Source organism: Ascidia mentula, chromosome 7 (genome assembly GCF_947561715.1).
Source record: "Ascidia mentula chromosome 7, kaAscMent1.1, whole genome shotgun sequence".
NCBI lineage: Eukaryota > Metazoa > Chordata > Ascidiacea > Phlebobranchia > Ascidiidae > Ascidia > Ascidia mentula.
Genome location: NC_138572.1, coordinates 1,859,263 through 1,871,716, shown reverse-complemented (window position 1 = coordinate 1,871,716; position 12,454 = coordinate 1,859,263). Strand labels below are relative to the sequence as shown.

Here is a 12,454-nt window from a genome sequence, read left to right as displayed (position 1 = left end):
TTGGAATGGTACAACTTCTATGTACAGAAAAAGGAAATTTCCAAACGTCTTTATGTTTTGTACAAGGTGGCGTTAAAGTGGTCTACCATCGGTTTTCTCATTCGATATTTTTATGCTGTCAGTTTTAAGGCCCTGTGTTTATAGTAATGAAATGACCAAAATTAAAATCTTTGTTTGGCCCCGAGATTTTAAATAGTAGAAACCGCCGTTTGCTCTTGCAATGAGACGAGTGATGAAATTTCTTTGTTTACACTCCACTCATAATTGTTTGCTGTGCTTGGCTTTCACTTTCTTTTTTAGATATTTACTAATCGTAGTTGTTAGTCAGTTGTTTGAAACGAAGTAACCATTTATTCGAACGTAAAAAAATGAATGGCAAAGCCCTTGTCTGCAAACAAAGAAAACGGAAAGCAAATTACGCTGTAACATCAGTGGTACTTAACACCTGGCGTGGAAGACAGCAAGCACGGGCGTAATGAATTATCATGTTGTCTTAAACGGCCTGAGCAAAACAAAAACAATGCCAAAAAATATTAAACGGGAAATTGTACTCGATACGGAGACACAGAAATGAGACCTTTTATCACAGCTTATTTAAGAATGTTGCAGTGAATTTCCTTTTGGGTGCTTTTACCATGTTTCAATGAAGAAAAAGGCATTTAAAAGACTTTAAGGTTTTACCTGAATTTCAAACAATAACTGTGTTAAATCCCTCTCCTCCATTTTCAGTTCTCGGCAAAGGGAATTTGCTTGGGCTTCTTTCCGTAAATTGTGTGCTCTTATGTGGATTCCACGTGGATTTAGATAAAATTTCGATATTGACAGATCTTTTTCGTAACACATTTCGGTAAGATTTCTCTTAATATTCCCAAGTTCCTCCACCTTTTGTCTCATCCGATTAACCCCGTAAATCTCAATCTTTTGCCACAAGGTGGCATTAAAATGGTCAAACAAAGCGGCGTCGGCGCGGTTCCACCGTCGCGCCTTCTCACTTATTCGTGATTTTGTTGCTGCATCAACTTTTACTTGAGATCTTTTGTTTAAGCTGAGAGAAGCAACTTCCTCCAGTGGCCAGCAGAGGGCGTCGCTGAGCAGTACCATGGATTCTTCAAAGTGATCAGCGATAAGAATTAGATCAAATCGTTTTTTTATTTCTTGTATGGCGTTTTCCACATAAGATGTATCTTCATTCAAGTTGTCGTAACCAAAATCGTAAATTAGGGAATTTTTTGCAGAGTACCATTGGTAATTGCGAGGACTAGATCTGAAATATTCTTCCGCGTTGTCCAACCACTTTTCCCCGGATTCCCTCCTATCGACATGCTTAAATGCAGGAACGAATTCCCAGAAATAATCAAACGTTGACTCAAATAAAGCTCCTGGCTCCCGAAGTATAGAAACGTAGAAAGTGTTGTCAGACATCACTTTCTTTACGTTTTCATGATTAAACCGCATGTGGTGACAAAGTATGTTAAAGTTTTTCATGCCTGCAAGTGAAACATTGTTCTTTTCACTCAAGTTTGAAATCTATTACGTAAACTAGTTAAATAGTTGTAGGTACTTTACTTGCCATTTGGATTGTGAACGGACGTTGATTGGAACAGGTTTGGGTACCAGAAACTCTGTTTGTTGTTTGGAAGAGCAAATGTAAGATTGTGATGGCTGCCGTAACGAAACAGAATGTTCTGAAAGCAGGAGCCGTATGTAATGCACAAGTAACAATTCTATCAATTATTTTTTTGGGGTTATTACAATTAGCATTGTTTTTGAGTATATTGTTATTTACGTATCATACCTGCATAATAGTTAAAGAATCAAGCAGTGGTAGAAAATTTTATGCCGTATTTATTTAATTTGTTATGGTATTTGTTCAAGGTAAATTGACTCACGCGTTACTAAATAAATTTTGTAACAGATTATATAGAAAGTAGTTTAAATTTGGCGTCAAACTGTTGGTAATCTTACCTGCATGGCTGAACTTGCTGTTTTGTGAGTTTTAAGGAACATGACGTTATTTTGTCTTGTGCAGATTTTGGTTTTGTTGCTTGAAGCGAATTTTAAACTTCCAATGTCTTGACTGAAATTGAAATGGAAAATAATATTCCAAGTTTTCTTCCACGTCACATAAAACTAATCGAGAACTCACTTTTTGGGAAAGACGCGATTTTCGTAGGTTGTCGATATGACTCTTGGAGTTGATTTGTCGATTCTGTAAAACAAAGTGCATTGATGAATTACATGTGCTACTCATACCAAACAACAATTGGAAACAATGATATAGCATTCAAACAAACTTAAAATCAGAAACTCAGTGTCTGCCTTCCCACCGAAATTTCAACAAAACCAAGGTGGGACACTGTTAATGGGCAATGAAGATTATTTAATTATGCTGTATTATGTAAATTGTAATGCGTTAACAAACGTTTTGTTTGTCCATGTTATCTTATCGCGTTTTTTATGATTGTATAGCTTGATCATGATCTTGAACTTTGAATTTTAGGTCGTCATATTTCAGCATACAGGCCGGGACTTCTCAAATTAGTGCAGGGTATCTCAACTTGGGTCCATGGTTCCCCAAGGCGAGGTACCGAGGGGCTCATGAATCATTTTTCGTCAATGGAAGTTGATTATGTAAGGGCAGGCTTACTATGGATGTTTATTTAAATTTAGCACCAGAGGAATATATACGCGGACGCACCACCAGATTTGCCTACTATTACTAAATTCCTGGATGAAATTTACCTTTTCATTTCATTCAGTGTTGCTGCAAACAGATTGGCTGATATTACAAACATTGCAACATTTAGCATCAAGCAAATGACGAAAAACTTTAATGCTCTGAACAGATAGAAACGCATTTTCGTGCTTGTATCCGAATAACCTCATAAATTTCCTAACATGTGTGACTCTGTAATATAATGTGTATTAGACGAAGTGTTCTTTACAACGTTATATGTGGTGAGATTATAAAATGCAAGACCATCATAATAGATGATTTTAACACATTTCCTGCTCAAGCAATAAGGTCCGCTCAAAAATAAACCTTTTTGTATAAACGCTGTCTCCTTAAATTAGCAAATACTGAACCCTGGTACAAATCCCAAGCATTAAAGCAAATAGCCTACCTCATATTGGTTTCTCGTGGTGGACGCTTTACATTAATAAAAACAGAACAATACCAAACACAAGCCAAATCCAAAAACACAGCATTCACATATCAAGTTTAATTGTTTTATCTCTCCTGCTGTATAGCGTCTGGATGTTCCAGATACGCAAAGTGCGCCATCAATTCACGACAGGAGCAGTCGCAATATAACACTGGCTTGCATTGCTCTGTAAGAAATATGCTGCAGGATCAACATCTTTGGCTCTGCTATATTTTGCTCGACTATCATTACGTTAACATAGGATTTCAACACATTAGCAGCCCCGGAATTTGCAACCATGGTCAGACGCAGCTTAAATATAATTCTTTACTACAACGCAGCTTCCCTAATACACCCAAAAAATAATAACAGCTCACCGCACAGGCAAACTCCAAACCCTTACATAGGTTGTAGTTATGGGTATGTGCATCATTAACTTATTGTTCTCATTTCTCCCATTCATTGTGTGGCGACCGGATGGTGCTGTCGACGCAAAACAATTGGGGTAATCGTGCACCAATATACATTACTGTACATAACTGAAACCTACGCACAAACTTTATGAACGTATTTGAAGAGAAGAAACCTATGTTGATATTGTAAAGCTGCATGTTGCACTTTGATTTACACATGTTAAAGTATAGTAATTTTTTTTTTGAGTATTTTTTCGTCAATTAACGTTCCAGTCATCCAATTTGGGCGAAAATGACCGTACCGGCAAAAATACGACAACATGCGACAAGCGAAGGCGACGTCATAATCGTTGGTTGAACTGGGTTTGGACAGGAGTTTTGTTTTACGTCAACCTGCTTTCTCCGAGAATGACGGCTGTAAGGTATATTTGTGTTTGTTTGTTATTGCTGGTCGCATTGAAAGGCTCAAGTGGAAGCGAACATGGAAATGTTGAAACCGAGGACAACGAGTTTGCCGAATTTGAAGATTTTGACGAAAACACAGAGAGCAATAACCAAGATGCTGAAAGTAAGTCATTTGTCAAAAAATGTTATGGCTATTGCAATTATTATTCAGCTCTGATTGTGGCTTATTTGTAAGGTAAATGTCCATGGACCCTGCATGTGTATGGTAATGAAATAAGAAAATTGAAACCTCAGGAAATTTGATTTTTAAAAGCACTGCAGCTGTGTCAACCAATATTCCACTTGTAGGATTATTTTTCTTTAGGGTTTTGATCATTGATTTTTCACATACCGAAGATAAACACGGTAATCGCCAAAGTTTATGTCTTGAACGCAACTATCTGGCGCTTGTAGGCTTGATTACTCGCGTGGCTTAATTTGTCTGCGCCTAATAAATAGTTCACGTTTGAAAGCGAACGTTTCGTGTTGCTGCGGTAAGACCCTATTGTAGGTAAGTGTGGCATATTTGTCAATCATGTACTTTGTTTGGTGTTTATCGTATGCATTTGTTTGCAGATACTTATACAAATTTGACCGCACCAATTTAGTAAATAAGTGGGAAAGTGTGCGTATGAGTATAGACAGCGGAAATTCGCCAACACACTACAGCTTCAAATTAAAGGGCTGCGGTTACTAACAATTCCTTAAAGATATCGGAAAGTAGGGGATGTCTTTAAATAATACAATGTGTAATAGATTTGATGTTTTCAACTAAACAATTAAAACGTAGTCCCGGAAAGTTTGCTTCAAACATAGAACAACAACAATTATTTTAAACATTTGCAATAACAACCATTCTCATTGATATATGAATTGCATTAGAATTTTGTGAGATGGTTACAAAGTGTCTTCTGAAAATGCATTTTACCTTTTGCAATTGACATTGGAAATACTTTAAATCAAATTCCTTCTTTAGCCAAGCATGCGAGAACTGTTTTTGTCTGAATTATCTAGGCAAGTGTAAATCGTTTTGGGAATTAAAGAGTGCAGTTTCGGTGCAAGGATAAAAAACTTTCCATGCATTAAAGTTTCATTTTTATCGAATTAAAACGAATGCTAAAAACCTGCACTAACCTGGCATAAAGGCGCGTATGCTGTTGGTCTCGGAGATAATAAATTCATAACAAGGAAAGGGACACTAAAATTGGGATTAACCAAAATCAACACATGCTTGGAATCAACAAGAATATAATGATATCCAATCTGGCGTTAACAAACCTTTTCTCATGGAAAAGTGATTCGAGATATAAGCAAAGATTCTTTTGTGACATGGTTAGGTTTATTGGCAACGCAGCCAAGTTCAAAACAAAACTAAGATGGCCAAGTATAAAAACTTTCTCAGGTTGGCGACCCGGTCTTGTATGGGATAGTATAATATTTACTTCTGTGTTACATGGTTTTAGGTTTTGACGTTGGAATACTTAAAAAGATTCACGTTTTATGCTGGCTTTCAAACAGCATGTAGCCAAATGCATTTTCTGGCATTACAAGTTCCCTGCAAAGAGAATTTTGCTGGGCCTCTTTCCGTAAATTGTATCCTTTCATTGCAACACCCTTTGGCTTCCAAAAATTCTTCAACATTGACGGGTTTTTCATCTTGGACGAGTCCACTGCTTTTCCTCCCTTTATACAAAGCTCTGTAAGATTTCTCTTAATATCCCCAAGTTCCTCCACCTTTTTTTGCATCCGATCAATTCCGTAAGACTTAATCTTTTGCCACAAGGTGGCGTTAAAGTGGTCAAACAAAGCGGCGTCGGCGCGGTTCCACCGTCGCGCCTTCTCACTTATTCGTGATCTTGATGCCAGATCAGTCCCCACTTGAGGTCTTGCGTTTAAGCTGAGAGAAGCAACTTCATCCAGTAGCCACTTCATCCAGGAAATCCTTTTTCGATGCAGCACCTGTCGTTACGTAATTTATAAAGTGCTCAGAAGATCTCACACGAACTTCATAATGTAATGTACAGGGTAAACGACATTATTCGTGCGTCATCCACGCTCTAAATTGAAAAATTAATATTTAAGTTGAAAGAATTAGGAACAGGGAAAAATATTAATTCGCTACAAAACGTATTTGTTCCAGTGAGTCAAAATTGCAGAGAACTTCTCTCGAAATCTACATCGAGTTTATCAAATGGAATATATAAGCTAAAAGAATCAACTGGCAAACTGTATACGACTTTCTGTGACATGACAATCAATAGTGGAGGGTGGACTCTGGTGGCTTCCATTCATGAAAATAACCCAAATGACACCGGAAGATGTAGTTCAGGTGATAAGTGGTCAAGTGAGCTCGGGCCAGGGATCGAATCATCAGTTGGAAACTGGATGGACATGACAACATTCGGAACCGTTGGTTCAGCAACATTAGCTGATTTTAAAAATCCTGGCTATTTTGATATTAAAGGAAGAAACTTGATGATATGGCTGGTAACACTTGTAGTATACTGGTCTGTACAAGGCAATTTGTTTACAGTATTACAGCTTTTGTCTTGTATTTTTTTAGATTCCAAACAACACATCGATTAACATGTGGTCGCAGGCAGCTTACTTTAAATACAGAACAACAACTAACTTTTTGGACAATTACAATGGCAATCTTTATTACTTGTACAATGATTATTATCCAATTGTATCAAACAAATATACAGCACCATCTGACAACGGTCCTGCAATTCCTGTTGCATTTGACTCAGGAAGTGCTGATCAACTGCTTTTGCATTTTGCCCCAAACTCTCAAAATGACCTATTGTCTGGATTTATACAGGCAAGTTTCAACTTTTGAAATTTAGGCAATGATTTGTCGTTTGTTTTAGCGGAAACCTGTATTAATGTGAGAAACTCCATACTTTCATTCACTTTCAGCATTTACTTGTTTAACATTTGGTTTTGGTCATCAGAAACCGAATGAGGAAAATCGACACTCATTAATGTCCTTGTGTTTGTAATTGCAGCTACGAGTATTAAATGGAGAAGGAAGTGCGTTTGCACTGTGTCCAGGGGGTAAATTGAAAGCGACAGCCAAGCACATTGAACACTCATGCTTGGGATCAACAGGAGTAAACAGAGATACAAGATATTGCGGAGATTTTGCAAGCTGGACTTACAGTGGTTATGCAACTCATAGCGACTGGAGTGTTGACAAAACTATATTGGAAAGTGTTTTTCGTTTGTTCCACCGTTAGTTCCACTCACATTAATACTGTAAATGACCATGATAATTTCTGTAGTCCAAAAATGTCGTGAAAAAATACCCAAAATTTCATAGTGTGACTGAATCACGAAAAGTAAATAAAATTTCGTGACATGTTGGGATGGTACAACTTCTGTTTCCAAACGTCTTTATGTTTCAAGGTGGCGCTAAAGTGGTCTACCAACGGTTTTCTTATTCGATATTTTGATGTTATCAGTTTTAAGGCCCTGTGTTTTTTAATGAATTGACCAAAATTAAAATCTTTGTTTGGCCCCGAGATTTTAAATAGTAGAAACCGCCGTCTGCTCTTGCAAAGAGACGAGTGATAAAATTTCTTTGTTTACACTCCACTTATAATTGTTTGCTGTGCTTGGCTTTCACTATGTTTTAGATATTTACTAATCGTAGTCGTTTTTACAAATTAATATATCCACATTTATTGCTTCGGCGTTGTTAGTCAGTTGTTTGAAACGAAGTAACCCTTTAATCGAACGTAAAAAAATTAATGGCAAAGCCCTTGTATGCAAACAAACGAAGCGCAAAGCAAATAACGCTGTAACATGAGTGGTACTTAACACTTCGCGTGGAAGACAGCAAGCACGGGCGTAATGAATTATGATCTTGACTTAAACGGAAAAAAAAATATTAAACGGGAAATTGTACTTGACATGGAGGTTGTTCTGGAGACACAGAAATGAGACCTTTTATCACAGCTTATTTAAGAATGTTGCAGTGAATTTCCTTTTGGCTGCTTTTACCATGTTTCAATAAAGAAAAAAATGCATTAAAAAGAATTCATGGTTTTACCTGACGGTCAAACAATAACTGTGTTAAATTCCTCTGGTCCATTTTCAGTTCTCGGCAAAGGGAATTTGCTTGGGCTTCTTTCCGTAAATTGTGAGCTCTTATGTGCATTCCACGTGGATTTAGATAAAATTTCGACATTGACGGATCTTTTTCGTAACACATTTCGGTAAGATTTCTCTTAATATTCCCAAGTTCCTCCACCTTTTGTCTCATCCGATTAACCCCGTAAATCTCAATCTTTTGCCACAAGGTGGCATTAAAATGGTCAAACAAAGCGGCGTCGGCGCGGTTCCACCGTCGCGCCTTCTCACTTATTCGTGATTTTGTTGCTGCATCAACTTTTACTTGAGATCTTTTGTTTAAGCTGAGAGAAGCAACTTCCTCCAGTGGCCAGCAGAGGGCGTCGCTGAGCAGTACCATGGATTCTTCAAAATGATCAGCGATAAGAATTAGATCAAATCGTTTTGTTATTTCTTGTATGGCGTTTTCCACATAAGATGTATCTTCATTCAAGTTGTCGTAACCAAAATCGTAAATTAGGGAATTTTTTGCAAAGTGCCATTGGGAATTGCGAGGACTAGATCTGAAATATTCTTCCGCGTTGTCCAACCACTTTTCCGGGGATTCCCTTCTATCGACTTGCTTAAATGCAGGAACTGATTTCCAGAAATAATCAAACGTCGACTCAAATAAAGTTCCTGGCTCCCGAAGGATAGAAACGTAGAAAGTGTTGTCGGGCATCACTTTCTTCACGTTTTCATGATTGAACCGCATGTGGTGACAAAGTATGTTGAAGTTTTTCATGCCTGCAAGTGAAACATTGTTCTTTTCATTGAAATCCATTACATTTTTGGTCAACAGTTGTAAGAAAATTAGTAGCTTTTTACTATAGGATCAGGCTGACTTTTTATTAGGAATATATATTTCGCCCCATGGGTTTCTTCATTTCCTTACGGTAAACACCAAAAACGATTTATGAAACGTTTAAAAAACAACAACAGTAAGTACAAGTAGTTGTAGGTACTTTACTTGCCATTTGGATTTTGAACGGACGTTGATTGGAACAGCTTTGGGTACCTGAAACCGTATTTGTTGATTGGAAGAGCAAATGTAAGATTGTGATGGATGCCGTAACGAAAAAGAATGTTCTGAAAGCAAGAGCCGTATGTAATGCACAAGTAACAATTTTATCAAGTAAATTTTTTTTGGCATGTGAATCGGCGTTGTTTTTTAGTGTATTGTTATTTACGTATCATACCTGCGTTCTAGTTATCCTTTTGTGGAAATATAAGTTATGAAAACGACAGATAGTATTATCCCATGCATAAAAATAACAGATTCAGACAGTGGTTGAAACGACATTCGATTTATGACTAAAGAGATTCGGGAAAACAAACACCCGATCTGCTACATAATCTTATGTGTTTTTTATGCCGTATTTACTTAATTTGTTATGGTATATGAAGTTAATTTGCTCAAGGTAAATTGACTCACCCGTTACTAAATAAGTTTAGTGAAAGATTAGACAGAAAGTGGTTTAAATTTGGCGTCAAACTGTTGATAATTTTACCTGCATGGCGGAACTTGCCGTTTTGTGAGTTTTAAGGAACATGACGTTATTTTGTCTCGTGCAGTTTTCGGTTTGGTTGCTTGAAACGAATTTTAAACTTCCAATGTCTTGACTGAAACTGAAATAGAAAATAATATTCAAAGTTTTTTTCCACGTGTGGACAATGCAGAAACTTCACATTGAAACTTGGAATAAAAAAAGGACTCGTGTTCAAACGGATTTTAAGGGAAGTAAACAAGTCTATGTGTTTGAAGACTTTTTGCTTCTACTTTTTTGTCCATTCGGTTGATGTTTGGAGCTCATGATGCTGTGTTTAGCGAAACCCATTTTTTAAATGTCCATGGACAAAGAATATGTGGCTACGCCTGAAGTCTCCCATTTTGTGGTTTGACTTGCATCATTTCACTACAGGCCTAGAAAGGAGACAGTTAAAGATTATTGTTGAAAAAACTAATCGAGAACTCACTTTTGGGGAAAGACGCGATTTTCGTAGGTTGTCGATATGACTCTTGGAGTTGATTTGTCGATTCTGTAAAACAAAGTGCATTGATGAACTACATGTGCTACTCATACCAAACAACAATTGGAAACAATGATATAGCATTCAAATAAACACAGAGTCAGGAACTGTTAATGGATGATTAGGATCTTATATCTGTATGATGTAAATTGTAATATATCAACAAATGTTGGTTTGTATGCCCCTGCTATCTTATCGCATTTTTTATGACGGTATAGCTTTATCGTGGCTTTGGACTTTGGTATATGTAAGGGCAGGTTTGCTGTCGATGTATCATCAAATTTACATCCACAGAATTTGTATGCCAAAGCACCACCAGAATCACATTCTATTACTAAATTCCTGACTAAAATTTACCTTTTCATATCATTCAGTGTTGCTGCAAACAGATTAGCTGATATTACATACATAGCAACATACAGCATCAAGACGAAAAACGTTAATGCTCTGAACAGATAGAAACGCATTTTCGTGCTTGTTTCCATTTTCTTGTAAATTTGCTGACATTTCTGACTCTGTAATATAATTTGTCAGACGTAGAACTTTTGATGAGGTTATTTTTAGTTAGATTAAGATTCAAGAACATCATAACGGATGATTTCAATACATTTGCTGCACGGAATTCGTGCCGGTAGCAAGGTCATGCTCCGCTCAAAACAGAACCATTTTTATAACGCAGCCTCCCTGATACACCAAAACATAATAACAGCTCACCGCACAGGCAAACTCTAAACCCTTACACAGGTTGTGGTTATGGATATACGCATTATCAACTTATTGTTCTCATCCCTCCCATTGTGTGGCGACCGGATGGTGCTGTCGACGCAAAACAATTCAGGTAATCGTGCACCAATATACATCACTGTACATAACTGAAACCTACGCACAAACCTTATGAACGTATTTGAAGAGAAGAAACGTATATTGATATTGTAAAGTTGCATGTTGCACTTTGATTTACACATGTTAAAGTATATAAAATTTGGGTATTTCTTCGTCAATTAACGTTCCAGTCATCCAATGTGGGCAAAAATGACCGTACCGGCAATAATACGACAACATGTGACTAGCGAAGGCGACGTCATAATCGTTGAACTGGGTTTGGGCAGGAGTTCAGTTTCGCGTAAATCTGCTTTCACCGAGAATGACGGCTGTAAGGTATATTTGTGTTTGTTTGTTATTGCTGGTCGCATTGAAAGGCTCAAGTGGAAGCCACAACATGGAAATGTTGAAACCGAGGACAACGATTTTGACGAAAACACAGAGAGCAATAACTAAGATGCTGAAAGTAAGTCATTTGTCAAAAAATGTTATGCCTATTGCAATTATTTTTCAGCTCTGATTGTAGCTTATGTGTAAGGTAAATGTCCATGGACCCTGCGAGTGTATGGTAATGAAATAAGAAAATTGAAACCTCAGGAAATTTGATTTTTAAAAGCACTGCAGCTGTGTCAACCAATATTCCACTTGTAGGATTTTTTTTCTTTAGGGTTTTGATCATTGATTTTTCACATACAGAAGATAAACACAGTAATCGCCAAAGTTTATGTCTTGAACGCAACTATCTGGCGCTTGTAGGCTTGATTACTCGCGTGGCTTAATTTGTCTGCGCCTAATAAATAGTTCACGTTTGAAAGCGAACGTTTCGTGTTGCTGCGGTAAGACCCTATTGTAGGTAAGTGTGGCATATTTGTCAATCATGTACTTTGTTTGGTGTTTATCGTATGCATTTGTTTGCAGATACTTATACAAATTTGACCGCACCAATTTAGTAAATAAGTGGGAAAGTGTGCGCATGAGTATAGACAGCGGAAATTCGGCAACACACTACAGCTTCAAATTAAAGGGCTGCGGTTACTAACAATTCCTTAAAGATATCGGAAAGTAGGGGATGTCTTTAAATAATACAATGTGTAATAGATTTGATGTTTTCAACTAAACAATTAAAACGTAGTCCCGGAAAGTTTGCTTCAAACATAGAACAACAACAATTATTTTAAACATTTGCAATAACAACCATTCTCATTGATATATGAATTGCATTAGAATTTTGTGAGATGGTTACAAAGTGTGTTCTGAAAATGCATTTTACCTTTTGCAATTGACATTGGAAATACTTCAAATCAAATTCCTTCTTTAGCCAAGCATGCGAGAACTGTTTTTGTCTGAATTATCTAGGCAAGTGTAAATCGTTTTGGGAATTAAAGAGTGCAGTTTCGGTGCAAGCATAAAAAACTTTCCATGCATTAAAGTTTCATTTTTATCGAATTAAAACGAATGCCAAAAACCTGCACTAACCTGGTA

The 12,454-nt window shown here is 37.1% G+C and overlaps 2 protein-coding genes across 2 annotated transcripts; both read right to left on the bottom strand.

Moving 5' to 3' along the window:
* Positions 1 to 669: 669 nt before the first annotated feature.
* Positions 670 to 2,858, bottom strand: LOC145908902 (galactosylceramide sulfotransferase-like). The gene is made up of 5 exons (XM_082996221.1): positions 2,743 to 2,858; positions 2,147 to 2,209; positions 1,966 to 2,077; positions 1,571 to 1,685; positions 670 to 1,487 (listed from the first exon to the last, which is right to left on the bottom strand). The coding sequence occupies exons 1-5, from the start codon at positions 2,856 to 2,858 to the stop codon at positions 670 to 672; spliced, it is 1,224 nt and encodes a 407-aa protein (XP_082852347.1).
* A 2,636-nt stretch (positions 2,859 to 5,494) lies between these two features.
* Positions 5,495 to 10,515, bottom strand: LOC145908901 (galactosylceramide sulfotransferase-like). Its single transcript, XM_082996220.1, has 6 exons — positions 10,508 to 10,515; positions 10,097 to 10,159; positions 9,631 to 9,748; positions 9,094 to 9,208; positions 8,262 to 8,866; positions 5,495 to 5,737 (listed from the first exon to the last, which is right to left on the bottom strand). Exons 1-6 carry the CDS (start codon positions 10,513 to 10,515, stop codon positions 5,495 to 5,497), a joined length of 1,152 nt encoding a protein of 383 aa, XP_082852346.1.
* Between the last annotated feature and the right edge of the window lie 1,939 nt (positions 10,516 to 12,454).

Coding starts and splice junctions, on each gene's coding strand:
- LOC145908901 (XM_082996220.1), bottom strand. Junction 9,209..9,630: donor CGGCAAGTTCCGCCATGCAG/GTAAAATTATCA, acceptor TCTTGCTTTCAG/AACATTCTTTTTCGTTACGG. Junction 5,738..8,261: donor TTAATCGGATGAGACAAAAG/GTGGAGGAACTT, acceptor ATGCAAAAAAAG/GTGGAGGAACTTGGGGATAT.
- LOC145908902 (XM_082996221.1), bottom strand. CDS start 2,858: ATGCGTTTCTATCTGTTCAGAGCATTAAAGTTTTTCGTCATTTGCTTG. Junction 2,078..2,146: donor AATCGCGTCTTTCCCAAAAA/GTGAGTTCTCGA, acceptor TTTCAATTTCAG/TCAAGACATTGGAAGTTTAA. Junction 1,686..1,965: donor CAGCAAGTTCAGCCATGCAG/GTAAGATTACCA, acceptor TCCTGCTTTCAG/AACATTCTGTTTCGTTACGG.